The following is a 22,329-nucleotide window of genomic DNA, read 5'->3' as shown; positions in this document are numbered from 1 at the left end:
CTTTCTGTAGTTTCTATGGAGGTTTTACTACTCTGAGGTTGATTTGTGTCTCTGTGGTAATTTTGTGTCTCTTTGTGGTCCTGTTGTCTTTCTTTCTTTCTGGTCATTTTGTGTCTCTTTGAGGTTGTTTTATGTCTTTTTTGGGTTGTCATGTGTTTCTTTGTGGTCCTGTTGTCTCTCTGTGGTCATTTTGTGTCTCTTTGAAGTTGTTTTGTGTCTCCCTGTGGTCATTATTCATCCTTTTGTGGTCATTCTGGTTGTCATTATGGTTTACAACTCTTTGAAGTTGATGTGTGTCTCGTTGTGGCCATTATGCTTCTTTTTAAAGGCTCTATGGATGTTTCACGACTCTCTGAAGTGGATTTGTGTCTCTATGGATTTTCTGTCTCTTTGTGGTCATCATGTGTCTTTGCAGTCATTTTGTGACTAGTAGTTGTTTTGTGTCTCTTATTGGTAATTTTGTGTCTTTACATGCATCCCATTATAAATGTTTGATTTTCCAAGATGAACTTCACACACAAGCTCTGGCCCTGGAGCCCCCTGACCCCTTGGGCCCCTCAGCCCACTAGGCCCGCTCAGCGATCCAGACACAAGCCTATTTCGGTCCACATTTAATAATAATTTACATACTATACGGATGATATTCAACACCAGAAGCTGATGGTTTCATGATCAACAACAACACATTCATTTTAAGCTCTTCAATCATTCATATTAAACACATAACTGGAATGTGTGTTCTGGTCAAAAGCCACATAACAGTGTATTCCAGCCTGTTAATAGTATTTGTACACAGTATGTGTGTCAACCTGTTGAGTACCATACGAGTGGGATTTGCTGTATCATGCATGTGTTAAAGGCAGACGTAGTAAATGTTTCAAATGCTTTCCAGTGATTGTCTAAACCTGCTGGAAAAAGAGGTATAAACCAAACTCATTTGGTACTCCAAACAGGTTAGAAACATCATTTCCAAATACTGCTTGACTCAGGTCTGGATCTAGATTTTCTCAGGCTTATCGATACATTTAATGGTTTGGAGTCCACGATAAAACAATTCAGGGAACTAAGGATGAATTGGTACACAAAACAAGCTGAAAAAAAAAAACCCATATTTGTCTTCTATTTTGTTAGTTACAAATATAAAACAATGATATACATATGTTTTTAAGAGCTGTTAAAAAAAATCACCAATACATAATATACAAAAAATGCAAAAGTCTTCCTCCAGTTCGACACATTCAGACAGACAGATTCATACAGTATTTGCGTTGTATTCGCACCAACGCGCCGACAGTAACGTGTCTATTTTAGAAGGCACAGCTAGAGATGAACAGTACATCAGAGTGTTCAGATTGGGTTTGCATAGTTTGCAGAGGAGCCTGCACAGAGAGTTTGATAGCAGAAGTGTGTTAAGTCTGAGTCAAGGTCATGATAGTGTATTTTGGTGTCTGGCGAAGCTGCCACCGGAAGGTTGAACCCCACAACAGAAAAAAATCCGGACATTTTTATCTAAAATCAAAAAATAATTGAAAGTTCCATGCACAAAAACTTGAATCCCATTCCTTTGACTGGAATGGTTGAGATACAGAGTCAGACAAGGACACACTAATATGGCTTTTCCGCTGCACAAAGACTGCACTGTCCCATGCTGTGGGCCACAGCACAGCACAGGCATGCTTTAGTTTTCCATGCCCCTTGCAAAACTATTGGACCCTGTCAGAATACACATGTGTAATCATAGCAACAGAAACCATAGAAACCAGTTGCAAAGGTTCCAGTCTCTCCACACACCAAGAGCCTCTTTATACCTGGTCTTAACAAGCATCTTGGGTGAACTGATAACAAGTGGACAGCGCTTTAATCCGATCACTCAAACCACTTGCCGAGGTGGTCTGAGACACATTTGACCACTTATCTTTTGAAGTTTAAATGCTAATGCGTCCTGGTGTGTCCCCCACAAGGACTCGCATATGTCATCAGCGCGGGACGTGGTGGTTGTTTTGGTGACAGCGCGATAAAGCTCTCTCATTTCACAAGGAGTTGGACGAGGTGTTGCATGAATGTCTAGTGTTTTGCCGCACAGAAGGAGACATGTTGAATTTCGCTGACTGCGATATCTCCAGCTGTACCGATACAACCGCTGATGTGACTAACAAGCAGCTAGCGAGAGTGTGGATGTATTGAGTGTGCACAGGACCCTATGACCTTCTAACGAAAGTGGTGTAGGCAGGAATAAAATCTGAACGTAAGTGGTCAGCTGGAACAAGTCCCCAGGAGCCACTATGTAAAGTCATTTTTACATAGTGGCCAAATGTGGAATTACAGCTTCAAGGATGTCATGGGGCCCAAAAGCCTTTTTCCCACAGACTTGCAGTGCGAAGGAGACGTCTGTAAATCAGTGACTCATTTCACAATCAGGATTTGATCCATGTGGTCTGATACATTTCAAAAGTCTAGAAGATTAAATCATTTTTACACCCATTCAACTCATCGGATGGTTAAACCAGAAGTTAGCTGCCCAGCCACACTTGCCCACCTTTACTCTATAGTGTGTTTGTTTTATGGACCCCACACTGCGGCAACTGAGCTTTTTTGGCTTCAATCGCCACTGAGCAGCTGTCATAGGAATAAATGGGGCCTTGCCTCCAACACTGTATCCAGTTCTCTTAATATGTCCATGAGTTGGACCAGCTAGACACTGGTGTGACTGGCAGTGTGTCTAAGCTGTCTACTTGTGTTCAGATCACGAAAATGCATTTTGATACCAGGTACAAACAGGCTCCAATACTCATCTCTCATGGCGAACAAGTTTACTCATGTCATAAAACTTTTTTCTGCTACAATTTCTTAAAAGATTATTATTCCCAAATCATCCTGAGGCTAAAAGCAGTCCCTAACGGGCTAAGTTAGAGGAGACGTTTTTGTCTGAGTCTAAGAGTAATTCACTGAGAAAATCAGCACTAAAACTTGCTTGTACGAACTTATAAAAAGCATACTTTCATGTCTGACGAGGAAATTAAAAAAACAGCTTGATGACAAATGAAAACAACCCAGTAAAACCGAGGAGGATGGTTTGCACAGCCCGCCACTTCTCGCACCAATGCAGTTTGCAGGCCTGATTATCTTCGCCATCTTTTTATCAAACCAAAATGCCTCCCAGAGCTGCTCGTTAGACGATAAGATCATTTGTGTGTTTGGCCTTTAGTGTGCAAAGAGTCGTGGAACTTGGCAACCGTGATTCCGCATTCCTAGTATGCATACTGTAGTAACCAGTGTCAACATTGCCAACACACCCGTGCTCTGGCTGCAACAAGTAGAAAACACATTATGGCTGTTCGCGGCTTTAGAACAAGGCACAGAAGGTAAGATAAATCTGGCATCAATATAGAAACACTGGGAGGAGTGGCGAGGCATTTTGTGACCCTTTGAAAAAAAAAAAAAATTTAAAAAAAAAAACACTAGCAGGGTGCTGACAGCCATCATATGTAGACCAGTAGAAGATGTTGGCTGGTTTGGCTTTCACTGGCGTCAGCTCTTATAGTCTTTAGAGACTGGGATCTAGCGGTTGCTCCTCATGGCCTCCTTGGCTGCCAGGATGAGCGGGGTGAGGCTGGACAGAGGCTTGGCCAGCTTCAGGAATTGGTGCTGCAGACAGACGGACAAAGGACAGAACACATTTAATAAAATAAGTTGAGGAAACGTGTCATTTTACAAGCACAAATGCACCATTCTCTTGCTCTAGGGTCGTGAGAACGCTGGTCCAGCTGGTGGGGCATGCTCTACTCAACTGATTCCAACACGGCAGCCAGTTTACAAACTTTCTCTTTTTACAGCTAAACAGTACACTAAAATAAGTTTCTAAAACATCTGAGGTGAGAAATAGGCAACACAGTAACAGAATCTTGATTCATATTTAATCGGCGCTGCCTAGTTTGACAGTGTCTCTGTCCTTTATCTGTCTCATGCTTCTTTCAGGATATAGCGACTGTGTCAGCAAATATGACACAAAGTCTGTTTTTAAAAAGTTACCAACTGTAGTTTTAACATATTCACATATTCATATTCACGTATCGAGGCTCAGTGTGAGTGTGTAGGCTTCTTCTACCTGCAGCAGTTCTCTGCCTGATCCTCGTTTCTCCACGTCCATCTCCAGACAGCGGGACAGGAAGGATCTGAAGACGGGAGACAGCTTCTCTGGACTCTGCAGCTCAGGAGTCCCGTTGGTGGCGATTAAATACAATGCCTAAGACGAGCGCAAAAACATGGTAAGAAGAGCGGTGTGATATAACCTTTACGCATTCCAACGTTCTTCCTTTTACAGACTTTTACTAACATCTGACAGATAACAAAATATGACAAATTCCGGCTTTTTAAATGGGAATACTGTCCGGTTTCTTTGCTCCTCTATGACAATAAACTGAATATCTTTGGGTTGTGGGCAAACAAGACATTTACTGAGGTCAGACGACGTCCTCAAATGTCTTGTGATCAACATTTTTCACCATTATCTGACACTTTATAGACCAAACAACTCACAGATTAATCAAGAAAATAATCGCCAAATTTACTGACGATGAAAATAATCAGTAGTTGTAACCATTTACTAAACTGCGCACTACTTTACCACTGGAAGTGTAGAAATAGTTCCAAGATTTTGGGACATGTGTTTATTTGTTTACTTGACAAGAGTTAAATGAGAGGATTAATTTCACTCTCGTATCTGTTTGGTAAATATAAAGCTAAAGCCAATTTAGTTTAGCTCAAATCAATCTACCAGCATCTTGAAAGCTCACTAATTACTATTGTTATTTAATTTTTAGAAGCAAAAATGCCAAAATTTGCTGGTTCCAGCATCTCAGATTTAAGGAGTTTATTATTTCAAATTTAATTCAAATTATCTTCATGATTAAAAACAGGCAATTTGAAGCCGTCAGCCTGGGCTCAGAGAAATAGTGATGGGCATTTTTCTGACACGTAAAAATTATCATTTGGACTTACAAACACCAAAACAGCCAATCGTCTGTTCTTTCTCCCAGCACACACTCACCCTGAGAGGGTTCTCGTTGAGATATGGAGGTTCTCCCTCCACCATCTCTATGGCCATGATCCCCAGAGACCAGATGTCCACTTTGGGCCCGTACGCTTTCCTGGTCACCACCTCTGGAGCCATCCAGTACGGGGTCCCCACCATGGTGCTACGTTTGCTCTGCTCTGGGGTGATCTGGGCACAGAAGCCAAAGTCAGCTGCGGAGAGAGAAAGAAACACCCGTTGAGATCAGCAGCACAGTTACGATTAACAGTAAACATGCAAATAAAAAAAAAGTGCGCTCCCACTCACTGAGTTTGACTGATCCGTCCATCCCCAGCAATACGTTGTCACTCTTGATATCTCTGTGGATGACCTGGTTGGCATGAAGAAACTCTAGAGCCTGAAGGACCTGGATGCAGAGAAGGACAGTTGGCATGTGCACATGTGATGCGATACACATTCCTACAGGTGGCAGTAACGCGCAAAGGAACACAGCAGTATGGATTATGTGACACGTGTTTTTATACAATTTTTATAAGCTCAGTTGTCTGTAAAGAATCCTACCTCTCTGCAGACGGCTGCAATCTGAGCCTCGTCCATGCACGTCTCCGTCACAACATCAGTTAGGGAGCCACCAGCCAGGTACTCCATCACCACGAAAAGCTCGTCTCCTACGAGGAAACTAAAAACGCACGCACACACACACACAATCAAATCCATGAAATAGTCAACGTACAGTTTACAGTTGTAAAGAGGTATAGTATGTTTGCCTGCACTGTGTGTGTTAGGTCAGGGTTACCTATCTACGAAGTTGACAATGTTGGGGTTCTTCATCTCCTTCATGACCAGGATCTCGTTGATGATCAGCTCCTTCTTCGGCTGCTTCTGCAAGTTGATCTGTTTGATGGCCACCTGCAGAACACAACATCCTGTTAATGTGGTACCGAGGTCCTACTAATTCACTTGCCTTTAGCATACTTTTAAATTCCCAAAATTTGGACTGTCAAATTCAGAAGATGTAAAGTTGCGGAGAGAAAACACAAGCTGTGGTTACGTGGCCAATGTTCCTTCAATCTGATTGAGATCATCTGATTATAAATTAAAACTGCTTACAGTGATGCTAAATAAAGTGATCTGAAAAGACGTGTTTACATGTCACTAAGCATTTGATCAGAATATAACATAAGGAGATTTTATTTCCCCCTGACCTTATTGAGAAATTTAATTCATTCAATACATAAAGTATTGAAGAAGAAGATGATGTGTGTCTGCCTGTTAATACAATTTAGTAGTAAGTAACAGAGGTATATTTCCTGAAGCTACAAATTAGAGATGTCCCCTAAACACCTCACATGCAAACTACTGCTAGACACTACCATTTACTGATGTTCCCTAAACGTCTCGTAGTAACGGACGATTGTTATGTCCAGTGACTCCAAATTGCAGCCTGTAGCAACACCGTTACATAAGATTACTGTTTTGAAATCAAAGAATACATTTATACATCACAACACTCAGATAAGAACATGAGCACTAGCAGAGCACTAAATATTTTATGAATTCATGAATGATTCTCTGACACTATCAGCAGAGGGAGACTCGCAGATACAGCTGTTGTGGCCTTTCATGTCAGTGTCACCTGATGTTACCCCCACATGGGATAAACATGAGCATAAAGTATATATTTAATCCAACCAGAGAGCTCAGATTAAGAGTTAACATGATTATTAGGTGCTATTTTTTTCCTACTAAAAGGATTTTTCAAAGCTTACACCACCCCTCTCAACAGGACTGAAAATTCCTTCTGATTGTGCCGGATCAGACCAGTCTCTTCCAACTGAGGTGGTTACATGAGGCTTTTTTTCTCTCATTGGGCTATCTTACTATATAATGTCGGAAACTCTGTTTGTGTGTGCGTCTGTTCCATGTTTTTCTCCTCACTGACTTGGTCAATCCATGTGAAATTTGGCACAGTGGTAGAGAGTCATGGGAGGATACAAATGAAGCAATATTGCATCAATTGGCCAAAGGGGGCCTATAGCAACCGATGAAATTGCAAACTTTGAATGGGCATATCTCATGCCCTGTATGTTGTAGAGACATGGAACTTTGCACAGAGATGCCTCTCCTCATGAGGAACAAATTTGCCTCAAGAACCCATAACTTCCAGTTGTATAGATTTTCCGCCATTTTGAATTTTTTGCAAAACACTTAAAATTGATCTCTTCCTAGGAAGTTTGACCGATCTGCATGAAACTCGGTGAACATAATCTAGGGACCAATATTTAAAGTTCCCTCTTGGCACACACCATGTGAGACTGTACGTGGGCAACTGTGCACTCAATGGGTATGGACTAGTTATTATATTATTGGCGGCATGGTGGTGCAGTGGTTAGCACTGTCACCTCACATCTTATCACCAGATTCTTGCCAATACACAGCCCTAATAGATTAATTAGGTTTTTAGAATGCATTTTGAATAGAGGTCTTTTTGCTCGGATCAATAACTCTCCTCTGATATGTTTCCCATGTAAAATATCTGTATTTAAAAAAAGCAACTTCTCCAGACTGCAGTAGTTCCTCTAAGTGACTATCATGCTATAGGTTGACCTTTAAATGCCAAGAGCACAGTAATATAACGAGATCAGCACTTCAACCTACAGCGATTCTTCCACTTACTTCTGTTGCTAAAATGTGCTCCTACAACACAACCCGCGCTGATTTTTTTCCACAGTTCAGCCCAGCCTCATCATTAAGCTGAGGGAAAACTAACATGACTTTTGTAGTGGAAAAGATACAGGATGATGTAACCTTACCTCTTGTCCTGTGGCAACATCTATGGCTGTGTAAACTGTGCCAGATGCCCTGAAAGAGACAAACAGTGAGAGATTAAATAACCTTTCACAACTTCCTCCTTTTGGTCAATGTGGAGGAGCAACCCGATAAACAGCCTGCATCAAATTCCTGCCGATTTCAATGTTTATATTATCTGGCATCCTGACTCACCCCTGGCCAATCTTTTCATAGCGAGTGTATTTCTTCTTAGGATCTCCAATGCTGACAATTGTTCCTAAAAGTCATGAAAAATAGTTAAGTCAGCTCTACTGGAGCCAAAAATAGATGCAGCTCTGCCTGTGATGTGTCATTTCCAGTTTTGCATCTGTGTAACATACTGAGTTTCTCCATGATCTCCTCGTCGGTCATCTTGCCGCCCTTCTTCTTCTGCCTGTCAGCTGCTTTAGAGGCACTGTCTACCTCTGGAGCTGGGATCGGGTCTATCACCGACCTAGTGTACACCTGACAAAACACAGGAACATTTTCAGTAATACTGACCTCACGTGGTATTTTCCTTTTGCCTTTGGATATTCAGCTTGCTCGTGGTAACAGTCACAATCTTTTTGTCCTGACTCACTGATTTTGTGTGCTCTGGCCGCGGTGCCACGACTGGAGGAGGTGTGTCGTCATCGTCATCATCATCTCCATCCTTGCCCCCCGATGGGGAGGTCGCTGTACCCTGCTTGCCTGGCTGCAACGGCAAACATATGCATTTTAAACAGTCAGAAACGTGACGCTGAACGCTGAATGTATTCAATGCAATTTCATGAATGAGATTGGAAGTGATGAAAGGAACCTCTCACCGACTGCGAGTCTTTATCTGAAAGACACAAAGCGTAAGAACAAATCAGTCCGCGCAGTTACAACACTGGGCTTTTATTCATCTGCTGCGCAAAAAGAAAACTCACCCGAGGCGGAAAAACTGAGGTATTTCTGTTTCCCACTGGTGGAGTCGTAGAACTTGAGAATGTCGAGGACGGCCTGAGGATTCTGTTTCTGTTCCGACTTACTGATGTTGGAGGTTTGAAGGAGACGGGCCCACTGCTCAGGCATACCCTGGACAAACAAACACACATAGTGAAAAACAGACACAGTAATCTACCTATTGAACAAAGAGAACAAAATAGAGCAGTCGGGGAGCTCCTGTAGCCTTGTGTCCACTTTTGACAGTGATGTACAGCAACTTCCTGTTTACATATTTGATCATACTAATTGGACAGAGCTCAGGATGTTTCCTAGTAACTATTTACACATTACTGAGGCCTGTACTAGATGAGATATTATGACAATTCAATAGTCTGACCCTTTGGGAAATACACATTGGCTATGGTTACATGATAGCTTCTCATTCGGAATGAAATAAATCTGAATGAAATCATTCGGAATTAAAGTCTTTCCAGGTAGTTTACATGGGAAATATTCATTCCGAATGAGGGTCTACATGGGAGATCAGTTCAATCGCCTTTATTCAGGTCTGCGCAAGGTTTGGGACAGGGAAGGTTTCTGATTGGATAGGGGGCGGGGCGGATGTTACGTGTTTACGTTTACCGGAAGAAAACACTGTAGTCCTCGCTCCAGATAACAAGATGCTTGACGATGCCGTTCTTAGTGCCTTTTTCGGGCGTGTTTTGCTTATATTCTTGAAGCAGCAGTACGACAACAACCTTGTTCTGCTAATGCTTTGTCTGTTGAGGAGGAGAAGGGAGGTAGAAGGTCAGAGAAGGGAGATAGAAGACCGTGCTGTGGCGAATGGAAACCGGTGAGTGCAACAAGTCCGACTGCTCTATCTCAGTCTGTTGCTATGCAGCCCGTTGCTATGCGCGCTATATACATCATCGCGCCAGAAGGGCAAGGAAACGAGCATGCGCAGAAAGACCGGAATGAACTTAAAGAGGAATGAATGTATACATGCACACAGAATTCTTTCATTCGGAATGACAAACAGAATAAACCACCCCCTTTAATCGGATTTAATTTTCAATCGGAATGACCGTTTACATGACCACTTTTAATCGGAATGGCCTTTCATTCCAATTAAAAGTGGAATTAAACCGTGCATTTAAACATACTGACTGAGAGTTAGATGAGTAGATTGATATGATTCTCATACAGTAGCTGGATTTTAGTGAGACTTGCTTCCGGTGTTTATGCTAAGCTAAGCTAACCAGTCAAGCTACACAGACCAGCCTCTTCTACAAAGCAAGTTCAACATACCCTGGATATCTTTTGGTTAGCTGGCTTCACTACCGCTAACACTGTCTGTCTAGATAACCGGTGTCATGAAGCCGTGGTACCACAGCAGCGGCTGTAGGCTTGATTCCAACCCTTTGCCTTGCTGCATGACATCCTCCCTATTTCTCCCCCTTTCACTCTAATAGCTGGTCTGTACAAATGTCACAAATATATACAGGCACATTGCACAGGCTTGTGGTCAGATACTTACAGTGAACTCTCCAGTGACAGCATCAAAACCCACATGGATAGTGTGTTCAAAGTCCGACGGGGAGGAGATCTCAGGCCTGTCCTTGTCCCGGTCCTTCTTCCTGCCTCCTGCAGGTAATGGTCAAGGGTCAACGTCGCTGGTCATCCACTGTTATGTGTGGTTTCTTTTACTATAAGATATGCGTATAGCCTTCACTTCTCTTACCTTTCTCAGAGGCAAACATGGAGATGATCTTGTTTCTGGACTTCCTCTCCTCCGGCACAGAGGGCAGCGGCCGAGAGCTGTGATTGGCCGACTGGGGGTCCTTGGCTCCTCCTTGGCTGCTCATCCTGACAGGGGGGGCGGGGGGCTTGTCCTCACACACTCCGCTGTCACACATCTACACACACGTACACCTGCACAGATGGAACAAGACGCACGGTTGACAATGCATACCAGAACAACAGTAAGTCGGTCGCACACTCAATCACTGGCTCACCTCTTCCTGTTTTGGTTTTTTTTTTTTTTTTTAGATTTCACAATGCTTGTCAAACCTACACGTTAGCCAAAAACACTACTGAGAAATACAGGTTAGCCTACATTGCACAGACAGAGAAAGAAACAACTCAACAACAACTGAAGAAAAACTCACACAGACCTAGCTAATCCATCCATGCCACAGTTTGTGGGTCAGCACCGAGTGTTGGAGCGAAGGGAACAGAGAGTGTGAACAGGAAGCAACTCTGAATGGGCAAAGTGACGTGTTGAGTCTCGCTCACGGTTACACATGAATGAGGAAGGAAAAGAGGCAGAGAGAGAGAGAGAAAGAAAGGCAGAGAGAGAGAAAGAGAGGCAGAGAGAGAGTCTACGAGTGAGTGTGAGACTGAGAATGATATGACGACTGGAATTAAAGGGAGAGGAGTGAAGAACAGCTTAATAAGACAGAAAAAGCTGGGTAGAGTGAAACATCAGAAACGTAGATAGGTACTGCGCTTAAAAAGGGACAGTTCATCCAAAAATTAAAAAATACGTATTCCCTTTTACCTGTAGTGCTACTTATCAGTTTAGATTGTTGTGATCGTGGATATATAACTCATGACACTCGGCTTGTGGTGCTCAACTCAACAGCAACGTCTCTTTCTAGATATCATGACCTGGTTACTCAAGATAATCCACAGACCTTGTTGTGAGCAGTTTCATGTAGGAACTATTTTCTTTCTGCCGAACTACACCTGCAAACCAAATCACCGCGCAGAAGGAAAGATGCATCTACTGCGAGCTCACCTAGCACCAACTGAGCTAGCAAACGTTACAGCTCAGCCAAGGAGGATGCCATTAATGTGAACATCTCATGTTGTGACAAGCATCTCGTCCATGTACACTTGTACACATGCACACTTCCCTCTTCGCAGTGATGCAATTGGCGGGTGTAGTTCTGCAGAGAGAAAACAGTTCCAACATGAAACTGATCACAACAAGGTCTGTGGATTATCTTGAGCGACCAGAGCACCACAAGTCGAGTGCCATCTAATTCCATTATGTTTGAGGGTGCTTTCACACCTGCCCTGTTTGGTTCGGTTCAAACGAACTCAAGTTCATTTGCCCCCTAAGTGCTGCTCATTTGGGCAGGTGTGAACACAGCATTCGCATTCGGGTGCGCACCAAAACAACCGTGCTGAGACCTTCTTGAAGAGGTGGTCTCAGTCTTGGTTACAAACGAACTCTGGTGTGGTTCGTTTGTGGTGAGAACGTGTTCTGACCTGGATCCGAACCAAGTGCAGTCACATGACACATTGTTTGGGTTAAACACGAGCATGTTACAGTCCTGGAGGATTATTAATGTGCACCTCCTCCTGTACTGCCTTAATATGCACATTCAGCACATCCAATGCATCAAAACATTGTTTTCTAGTTGGAGCCGCGCCTCGTTTTCAAACTGTATGGTTTGACTAAAATGAACAATGACAGCAATATAGTCCACGATGACCAGCGCTAAAATCAACCTGCGTAGTTGTCCCTCCATTGTGACATTAGAAAGTGTCACATTTATCTTGCAAGTGTACTCTTCTTCAACGCTTTGTTTACTTCCTGGATTTTTCCCACATGGAAATTCTGACCAATCAAGAGCAGCTATCTCATGCAAGGCATTTGATCTGGTCCGCTTGTAAATGCTGCCGTGAGAACACGAACCAACTCTAGGCAATTATACAATTTTGTAACAAAATTAGTCCCTGATTCGGACCAAAGCAAGATGACTCTAGGTCTGAAGGCACCCTGAGAGAAGGCTGCCATGTCACAGGAAGATATCTCCAACACTCTGCAGCCCACACCAAACCAATCTAGACTGATAAACAGCACTACAGGTAAGAGGGAAAATATGTTTTTGATTTTGGGGTGAACTGTCCCTTTAAGGGCAATTTTAAAGTACATGCACTTGCCACCTCAGCCACTTCACTACATATGAGAAGCTTATAAAACACAATGGGCCTCATTCACAAACAGTGCGTACGCACAAATCTGTGCTTAAACTGTGCGTACGATCGTTTGACGCACAAATCCGGGATTCATCAATATTTTCTTACCCGAATTTGTTCTTACTCTGCGAACAAATTTAGAACTGCCTTAGACCATGCGTACGCACAAATGAGGAAGGCCGAACTGACTTAGAAAATGCAAACATACCTTTTAAGTACATGCAGAGTCTATAAAACCACATTCATGAAAAAGAGATTTAATTAACATTTTTTAAAATAATTAATTTACTAATATATTGGCCAAATGGATTAAATTACCATGAAATTGACACACGTTCACCCTCATCATTGTGACAATTAAAACATTAACAATAACATGAACAGAAAAACTATCACTCCATCGGCGTGCAGATGATCTGTAATGCCAACTGCCATATCCTTAAGGCTGTGGCCCGCTGGCCAGGAGGCACCCACAACTCATTTATTTTGCAAAACAGTACAGTGGGAATGCGTTTGGAGGCAGGGGCTGTGAGAAGTGGATGGCTTGTTGATGAGCATCTTTTGTTCTAGTCTTTTATTTCAATTGTTTTAAGTGAGTATTTTCAGTAAGTCTCTATTCCGTTAATGTTAAAATGTTATATTGTTTGGGTGACTGGGCATATGGCCTTAAAACATGGCTGATGACACCATACGCAAACCCTGAAACCCCTCAAGAGGTGCGCTATCATAACATACATGCCCACACACACGCCGAGAGCGCACTTTTGGCATGCTTAAGGGCCGTTGGATGTGTCCGGATCATATACAGCCGGTGGCAAACTACTTTATATCCCTGAGAAGGTGTGCAAGAACATCCTGGCATGCTGTGTCCTCCACAATCTTACAATGACCCATGGCATTCCTGTAAGACCCGGCGCCATCGCTTCTAACAAACTGTGAAATTTACTACTTCTCTCTTCACGTAACCGCTTCCTTCATTCACGAATCAACTCTAGGCAAGCGGTTTCCTTATATGGAGAAATGGGGGCGTGGTAGTATGCTGATTGCAGATCGCAGACACACGCCCTATCAATTTAGAATGGTTCTGATTGACTAACATATGCACGGTGGTGAGAACAAAATTGGCCGGTACGCACGTGTCATGAATCCAACGGTGATTTTGCACAAGTACTTATTTTTTGCGGAGAGTAAGAACATTTCTGCGCAGATATTAGTGAATGAGGCCCAATGACTTGTTGCATATTAAACCAGTGGATTCCAATGCTTGTGGCTTGTTTTTGCGCATTAAATTGGATTTTGAATTTATAATGACGTATTCTAACATTGTTGTATTTGTTCTTATTGTTTTCAGTCATTCTCCCTCCACTGGTAGACACTCTGAGCGTTGTCTATTACCCTAATATGGTGAGATTGTAGACACACATGCGCACACACACACAGACACACACACACCAAAGCACCTCTGCCAGTCTTGCAGAGCAAGCAGTTTGGTCGACTCGGAGCTGAAGCCTGCATTCTTGGTGACATCACAGACGGGAAACAGGAAGCAAACAAAGGTTTCCTCACTTCCTGTGTCTGACCACCAATGACACACCACATATTAAACCCGGGTAACAGACATGGCTCAGGTACAGTAGGTATGCCTATGACCTCTTCTTCACTTAGAAATCCTCCCGTCTGAAACGACTCTGCTGGCCTGACTCACCTCTGTTACAAAACACAGGCTGTTCCACCTGCGAAGATATCATGACACAGACTTCTTTCCTTGACACATTAACCAACACACACGACAATGGGCCTTTGAGGTTATCACAAGAAGCCATTTTACACAAGCTGATTAGCCCTGTGTAATAACCGAGCCCTCAGGCTGCAAGCAGACGCCACATCAGCACTAGCTTGACTCGAGGCTGAATTGCTCCCCTCCCTGCATAATTTCAGAAACATTCAATGTACTGTGAGTCTGACGCTTCATGATGGAAGCTATCACTGCTACTCACTCTACTGTGCAATCATTTTGAACCACAGGATGGCTACATGTAGTGACTTTTCACAACTTAAATCACATAAGCTGATCAAACTTCCAAAATTCCAACGTGGCATATCATTATAAAAACACAACCCAATGAGCTAGTCCACGTACAGAACATGAAACACTCCCCTAAGGCCTCTTTGCGTCCCCAAACGCCTTTTCAATGCATTTGCCTCTTTCATATAAGCCGCTAAGTCCTCACCTGTTTGTTGCCTCTTCTGCGTCTAACAGAAGACCAGGTAAACAATAAAAACTCTTGTATTCCCAGTGAGTGTATGCTCCTCTTTCTCCTGTGCTCATTTATCTACTTAGCTCCTACTGTTTCCTCCTTACCCCTATGTCTCTCCTCTAAAGGCAGGTCTTAGCAGGCTGTCTCATTCCTCAGTGATCTTGGATGGGACAAGTGTATTCTTGCCCCAACAGGATAAAATTAGACCCAGTCCAGCCTTAATGTGCATTTTCGAAGTCAGTGTGTATGTGTGTGTGTGTGTGTGTGTGTGTGTGTGTGTGTTTGTGTTGGACTGAACATTGGGTGCTGGCTGGCCAGGCTGTAACAAGTTGTCTCTCAGAAGGAATTCCATAGCTGCAGGGCTGCAGGGGTTGGGCGTATGCCCCTGTTCATCTCTCACACACACAGACACACACAGACACACACAGACACACAGACACACACACACACACACACACACACACACACACAAGGCTCCTCCTCATTCCCTGCCCTAAAACACACACTCCCCACACCAACAGGGGTTCCATTGAGAGCACTGGAACATCTTTTATGTAGCTTCGAGCTAAGCTTGCTGAGTGTAGTAGAGAAAAAAAAAACTTTGAGGGGAGCAGGCAGGTGCACATTGGCACTGCGGGCTACATGCTCGTGTGTTTGTATAACCACACACACACTTGCACTACTGCCACGACTGATTTCACAATTCATTAGCTAGTCTGTCAGGGAAATGCACTTTCTAGCAAGGGCTGGATGAGAGTGTTGAAAATGACGTGAAAACACTCTGATGTTTGTGTGGTAAATACGCAGCTGCAGTTAGCAGGTGGTAAGCTTGGCATTACCTGAAAACACTGCGATAAAAGTGTTTTTTAAAAAAAAGACAATTCTGCATTTAAGGAGGGGTATGTGCCACACTGATCCCCCTGTTTCCGGTCTTTATGCTAATCCAAGATAACCAGCTGCTGGCTCCAGCTACATATTTACCATATAAATTGAATAAAAACTTTGATTTTAACATATGTGAAATGCTCACAACTCAGACATATTAACCACTTGACTAAATCATAAATGGAACACAAGCCAAAAACATTGTTTCGTCAATTAATCAATGAGTCAGTTAGTCCAGTGGTTCTCAAATAGTATGCCGTGGAATTTTGTGATAACCACACATTATTATTCAATATTCAACTGGGCCTATACAGGCTAGGCATTCAACTAGGTTATGAATGAATGTTTGATTGACTGTATCAGAATGTTGTGCGCACCCATGTCCTAATAAAGAGGCAAACTCTAGCTGGAAAATGTGATTAAATTTAATCTAATTTAAAAAACCTTCAGTTTGTGTGTGAGATTTATAAGTGTGTGACACATGGATGGGACATGGGACAGTGGATCGTTTTTTTGTAGGGAGCAAATCACAACGAAGCACCAGTGAAGACGACCTACCACTGGAAGACAAGAGAAGCTACCTGTCTTATTTTTATTGTCTTATGTCGTGATAAGAGTTACAACACACATTATAGGAGATATTGTGCACAGATATAAATACAGTTGTGCCTTGAGATTTTGGCTTCCCTTTAATTTAAATGATTTCTTAAAGGTCCCATATTGTAAAAAGTCAGATTTCCATGTTTTCTTTCTTATAAAGCAAGAATAGGAGCTGTGTAAACACTGTGAACGCACCAAAATGCTTAATCCACAGAGCAATGTGTTCAGAAACTGTGCCTTTAAACGAGCCGTCACAAGTGTACTATATAGACCGTTTAAAACTTGACAACATTAGCACTCTAAATGGGTTCCTTTGTATTTTGTTTTGGAATGTATCAGCTGACAGGAAGTAAACATGGACCGAAGCCGTTACCTAGCAATGCAGTTCCAGTTAAACGGTCTGTAAAGATGGAAGCTGCAGCTACAGTGGCGTTACATTCCCTCAGCTGCAACGACAGAGCAGAGATGCGGAGAGTGCAGATGCGGAAGACACGTAAACACTGACCAATCTGGGCAGATTGGACTTTTTTGGGAAGGGTGCTTGAAGAGACAGCGTTTCAGACAGAAGGCAGGTATATTCAGACAGTATGAGAAAAACGAAGTCTTTGAACATTAAAGTATGTAAACATGTTCTAGCAGAAACACAAAATGCGAGTAAGAACTGTGAGCAAAATATGGGCCCTTCAAGCAAAAAAAGCTGAAACATTTGCTGGTGTTATGCTTCTTAAATGTAAGAATTTGATGCTTCTCTTCCTCATACATGAAACTAAGCTGGATAGCGTTGGATTTTTGGACTGTTGGTCAGATAAAAAACACATTTTATTGACAAAAGGATCAAGAAAAGATGAATCAATAATGAAAATAATAGTTAGTCGCAGCCCTTTTTGTCCAACAGAGGCTCAATTTGCAGTACTGTAGCCAGTTTTTCTTCAAAAAATGAGCCATATGATTCATTGATTGTCAAAATTGTTGTTATTTTTATGTCAACTGAATAGCAAGCGTTTCAGCTCTGTTGAAATGGATACATTCCATTTCCAATTGCAGGCTGCACTTTCCCTTCACATTCCTGACTCTGTGCTTTTTTCTAATTTATTCCCCCAAACTCTGCATGCGTGGTTACCACATGAGCTATTTCACATCCAGATGGCGTCCAACTGCATCTCTCATCTGTTCTCAATTCACAGAAGCTCTCTTTTCATTATCGCCACCCCTCTCCCTTTATTTCTATTCCTCATTCTCCCCTCTGTCACTGCATCAGAACACTTTCTATTCCCTGTGGCTGGCCGCCGACAGGGGAAGCCCACTTCCTCATCCTGGAACTCCCCGGGCCCCAGAGGGTCACAGGAGCGGGCCGGCCAACCAGAGCGCGGCAAACTCAGCCGCCGAGCTGTTTACAGGAAGTGGACAGCAAGCCTTTTGTATTTGGCTTCTATAAAAGGAAATTCTGCAGAGGACTTCCTGGAAGGAGTGATGAAGCCGACACACACAAGCACACATACACACACTCTACCCCCTTTCATTCACTGACACAGAAACACACAGATACACACAGACAGACACACATTTGTACTACATATGTTCGTTCACACACACACACACACACACACACACACACACACACACACACTACAGTCACTTCACTGATTATGGGTCTGGCAGTGAGTGAAGCATAAACACACTGCCCAGCAGCTGCACACCCACACTTGAACACCTTATCCTGTTATTCAAACAGCTGCCTCACCCCTGTGTCAACATTTGGACCAATCGAATCACCAACCTGGCGTCCTGAAGTCCTGGGTCGCTGTCAGATCTTGACTCTACACTTTGGACCAGGTACAAAACCAGCCTCAGGACTCACAGTCAAAGTCTGTTAGCTTCAAGATCTGGTGCATGAACGGCTGGTTCAGTGTAGCTGCAGGTTTACCGGTCTGGACAGAGGAATCACTGTCACTGATTTATACAGTCATGTGAAGCATTTGCAGGCAAGGCCTGAGACAGGATTTAAGAAACCCAGAAGACAACTCACGGTGTCCCATTCTAGTGTCTGTTATCTTCCTATATGAAAGTCTGAATGCTGTTAAAAGCCTTCTTCACACTACCAGGAAAACAAATGTGTTGTCCACCATCTGCAGGTATATAACATTTAGCAAATAGCAGGTGGTAACAGCTAAACTAGGGTACAATTTTCAGACAATAATACATTTTCGAGTACCTCTAAATGCTTCTACTCCAAACCAGTTTACTACTTTTACTGTAGAAGTGGTCATTCATTCTGTTGAATTTTTATACACGAAATGGTGTCTTTATTGCATCAATTTATGGCGTAAACGTATTTTATTTTGTCACAATAAAAGTCCTCTGCTACTTTTTTATTAGTAGCATTAATGATAATAATAAACTTTATTTGTATGGCACCTTTCACACAAGAAATGTGTCACAAAGTGCTTTACAATGAGGGCAGTATAAGCGCTGAGAGCTTCACGTGAAAATAGACAGAATGGACATAAAACAGAACTAGAGTTGCAGCAGCCAGCATGAAGCGTAAAAAGAAAGTGTCAGACCTGTATCAGCAAAATCAGAGCTAGTCTAATATGAGCAGATACGTTTTTAGCTGTCTTTAAAAATATTCAGCGAGCTATCTTCCCTGACATCTATAGGTAGTTTGTTCCACAGCTTTGGTGCGTAATTATCAAAGGTTGCATCCCCAGCTTTCCTCCGGCTGTTACTGGGAACCTCCAATAAACAGCAGCGGATGATCGCAGTGTTCTTGGAGGCAAATAGTTAACAAGGGAGTTAGCAATGTAGCTCAATCCCAGCCCATTTAGGGCTTTGTATACAAGGAGGAGGATCTTAAAATCTATTCTAAATGCAACAGGAAGTCAGTGCAGAGCAGGTAAGACTGGCCTGATGTGCTCTCTCCTCCTGGTTGTGGTTAAAAGCAGAGCTGCTGAGTTTTGAATCATCTGAAGTCTCTCAGTGGTGCTTTTTGGGAGGCCAGTAAAAAGCATGTTACAGTAGTTCAATCGGCTTGAAATAAAGGCACGAATCAATTTCTCTGCATCATTTTCAGTTAGAAATGGTCGTACCTTAGCTGTGTTTCTGAGGTGGAAAAATGTTTTCGTCACCTTGTTAATGTGAGACTTGAAGCTTAGATCTGAATCTAGGATCACACCAGGACTTGTCACCCAGGGTGTTAAATTCCCCAGATTATTAAGCAGCATTTCTCTTTTGGTTTTATGTCTTTTTCTTAATGGGGGAGCAATTGCACATGTACTAATGTATCAAACCAGGCCAGACTCTATTGGCTGTTACTGAAGATATTCAGTATTAATATCACGGTTATTACAATACTATAGTGTCCCTGTACAGTAGACTGCCATTACTTTAAATTTAAAAAAGAAAATAAGCCACAAGTCCCACTTACACTCATCTCTGCATCCTTATCCTTTAAAGAGCCTAGAAAAGTGTCTCCTCAACGGTTATAGAGGAAGAAGCCACTCAGTCTGACCACGTCTTATGCCAAAATAAAGTGAACTGTCACCAACTATTAGCAAAACAAGCAATTTATAAGTCAAACTAATTGACTGGCTGTGTTGAATGAGCAAATGTGAACTCACCGGTTGTTGTCAACGGCAATAACTCAACCACACTCCGGCCAAACTCCCGAAACTCCTCCCCGTCTCTGCTGACTTTCACTCCGTTTAAAGCCCAGATTTGACGCCGAGATTTCACAAACTTCCCCGAGGGTGTGGAAAACGATGTCGCCTGCAATCACACACACTTTAGGCTCGTCTGTCTCCCCCGAGGACTCTGAGCCTAGCTCTTTGCTTGGCCCGGGGAGGAACCTGGCGAGGAGGAAGCGGAACGTCGTAGCGAGGAGGAATCGGAACCGGAACCTCACGGCTTCCGTAGCGCTCAAAGCTGTGGCACCGTCGGACCGTTAAAGCAGACGGACACAACACCGGAAACAAGCTGACTCTAATTTCAGAAAAAAATCTACAGTGCACATAGATTTTTTAAAACTTAATAATACTTAACTTAATTACAACAATAATTCAATCATTAAATAGTCTTAAATTTAAAGTTGTGAGGTTACAAACATTTTATCTTATTTCATTTATCCATTTTTTAATTGCTTTTTGTGAAAATGAGTGAAGCCTTTCTACTGTATGTAAAAGTCCACATTTATACTGTTACAAATCTTTAAAATAAATAAATTATTATTAACGGTAATTATGATAATAAACTTTATTTACATAGCACCTTTCAAAACACAGTTACAAAAAGATTAACACACACCAGCAGTTAAAATCACCAAAAGGCAGTTTCAAACAAATAGGTTTTCAAAGTAATTTAATAGATGAGACTTAGTTCGCAGCCCTGATCTCCTCAGGCAGGTCATTCCAAAGTCAAGGAGCTCTGACTGCAACCTAGACCTCAAAACAACGAGAAAAAATGCATCTGAGGATCTCAGGGTGCGAGAAGGAACATGGGGCAATAAAAGATCTGTTATATAACTTGGTGCAAGGCCTCTCAGGGCTTTGTAAGTAATCAGTAAAACTGATTTTAAAAGCAACAAGTAACCAGTGTAGGAAAGCCACGATCGGTGTGATGTGGTCATGTTTTCTAGCACGAGTCAAGATTCTGGCAGCAGAGATTTGGATGAGCTAAAGGCAGGAGAGGGATCACAGTCTCCCTGAGCCCAAGGTATCAGACTGCTTGTTTTATCTAACAGACAAAAACCCAATTGTGTTGTACTGTAGCAAAAGAAGAGACAGCATGTGATAGACTGAAAAACATTTACTTGTCCTGATAGGAAACCTTGGGTCTTGGCATTCAGGTGGATGACACTTGATGCGCTCCACCCACCCAAGCACTGTTGCGGACCAAGAACACCTTCCTCATGGCACTTCCTGATGGCAGTGGGCCCCCAGCAGGACAATGGGCTATGCCACACTGTAAAAACTGTTGGCCCGAGGAATGTGACAAGGAGCTTAAGGCGTTGACCTGGCCTTCAAATTCCCCAGATCCCAATCTGTTGGAGCATCCTTGGGACTTGCTGGTATCCCACTTCGCAGCCTACAAGACTCAAAGGGTCTGCCACCAATGCTCCGGTGCCAGACACCACAGGACACCCCCAGAGGCCCTGCGTCCATGCACTCCAGGGTACATCTAGAGTACTGGCATGTCCCACGAATGCTTGATTGGATTGGGATCTGGGAAATTAGGAAGCCATGTTGATGCCTTGTCACATTCCTCAGGCCATATTTGAGCAGTGTTTGCAGTGTAGCATGGTGCATTCTTCTGCTGGGGGGCCACTGCCATTTGGGAATGCTGTTGCGTGGTCTGAAACAGTGTTTAGGTTGGTGGAGCGTGTCAGAACCCAAGCACCCAAGGTTTCCCAGCAGAACATTGCATTGTAGCAAGATGATCAATGTTATTCACTTACACTGTCTGTGGTTGTAATGTTCTGGCTGATTGGTCTATACAGAACAGCACAGGCAATGTCACAGCACCACCTATTGGTAACTCCAGTACTACAACACAATACATGACAGTGCCTTTCTTATGATTTAAAAAAAAACAGATACATTTATAACTCAGTTAGTCACCAGTAATATCATGGGACACGAACGCTACTCTGTTTCTACTCTTCCTCACACAGTCTCCGCCATTATTCTCTGTACAAAATGGGAGCTTCAATAGGTCTACCAAGACGTAGAGTTTTTCCACTGTTATCGGTGCACTCACAATCATTTCTCACTAGTGATTTAGGTGTGATAGCTGGTGGTGGTGACCTTGCAGGTAAGTGTCTTTCTTTACTGT

General features: G+C 42.8%; 1 protein-coding gene across 5 annotated transcripts; it reads right to left on the bottom strand.

Annotated features, from left to right (window-relative positions):
* Window positions 1–594: 594 nt before the first annotated feature.
* LOC125900720 (serine/threonine-protein kinase PAK 2-like) lies at window positions 595–20,367 on the bottom strand. 5 transcript variants are annotated; one of them, XM_049595907.1, is made up of 16 exons: window positions 20,121–20,367; window positions 18,281–18,431; window positions 10,512–10,702; window positions 10,308–10,414; window positions 8,773–8,920; window positions 8,668–8,684; window positions 8,442–8,555; window positions 8,203–8,326; window positions 8,036–8,099; window positions 7,846–7,894; window positions 5,829–5,941; window positions 5,594–5,711; window positions 5,339–5,438; window positions 5,048–5,244; window positions 4,106–4,243; window positions 595–3,645 (listed from the first exon to the last, which is right to left on the bottom strand). In XM_049595907.1, exons 3-16 carry the CDS (start codon window positions 10,684–10,686, stop codon window positions 3,559–3,561), a joined length of 1,551 nt encoding a protein of 516 aa, XP_049451864.1. In that variant the 5' UTR covers window positions 10,687–10,702; window positions 18,281–18,431; window positions 20,121–20,367; the 3' UTR covers window positions 595–3,558. The 5 variants fall into 5 exon arrangements, with proteins under 5 accessions (XP_049451864.1, XP_049451865.1, XP_049451867.1 ...); XM_049595908.1 differs by lacking the exon at window positions 18,281–18,431; XM_049595910.1 differs by lacking the exons at window positions 18,281–18,431; window positions 20,121–20,367 and adding an exon at window positions 14,992–15,135.
* Between the last annotated feature and the right edge of the window lie 1,962 nt (window positions 20,368–22,329).

This window comes from Epinephelus fuscoguttatus, linkage group LG14, assembly GCF_011397635.1.
Source record: "Epinephelus fuscoguttatus linkage group LG14, E.fuscoguttatus.final_Chr_v1".
In the NCBI taxonomy this organism is placed as follows: domain Eukaryota; kingdom Metazoa; phylum Chordata; class Actinopteri; order Perciformes; family Serranidae; genus Epinephelus; species Epinephelus fuscoguttatus.
The sequence above is the reverse complement of the archived record's forward strand: the minus strand, read 5'-3'. Positions and strand labels throughout refer to the sequence as shown.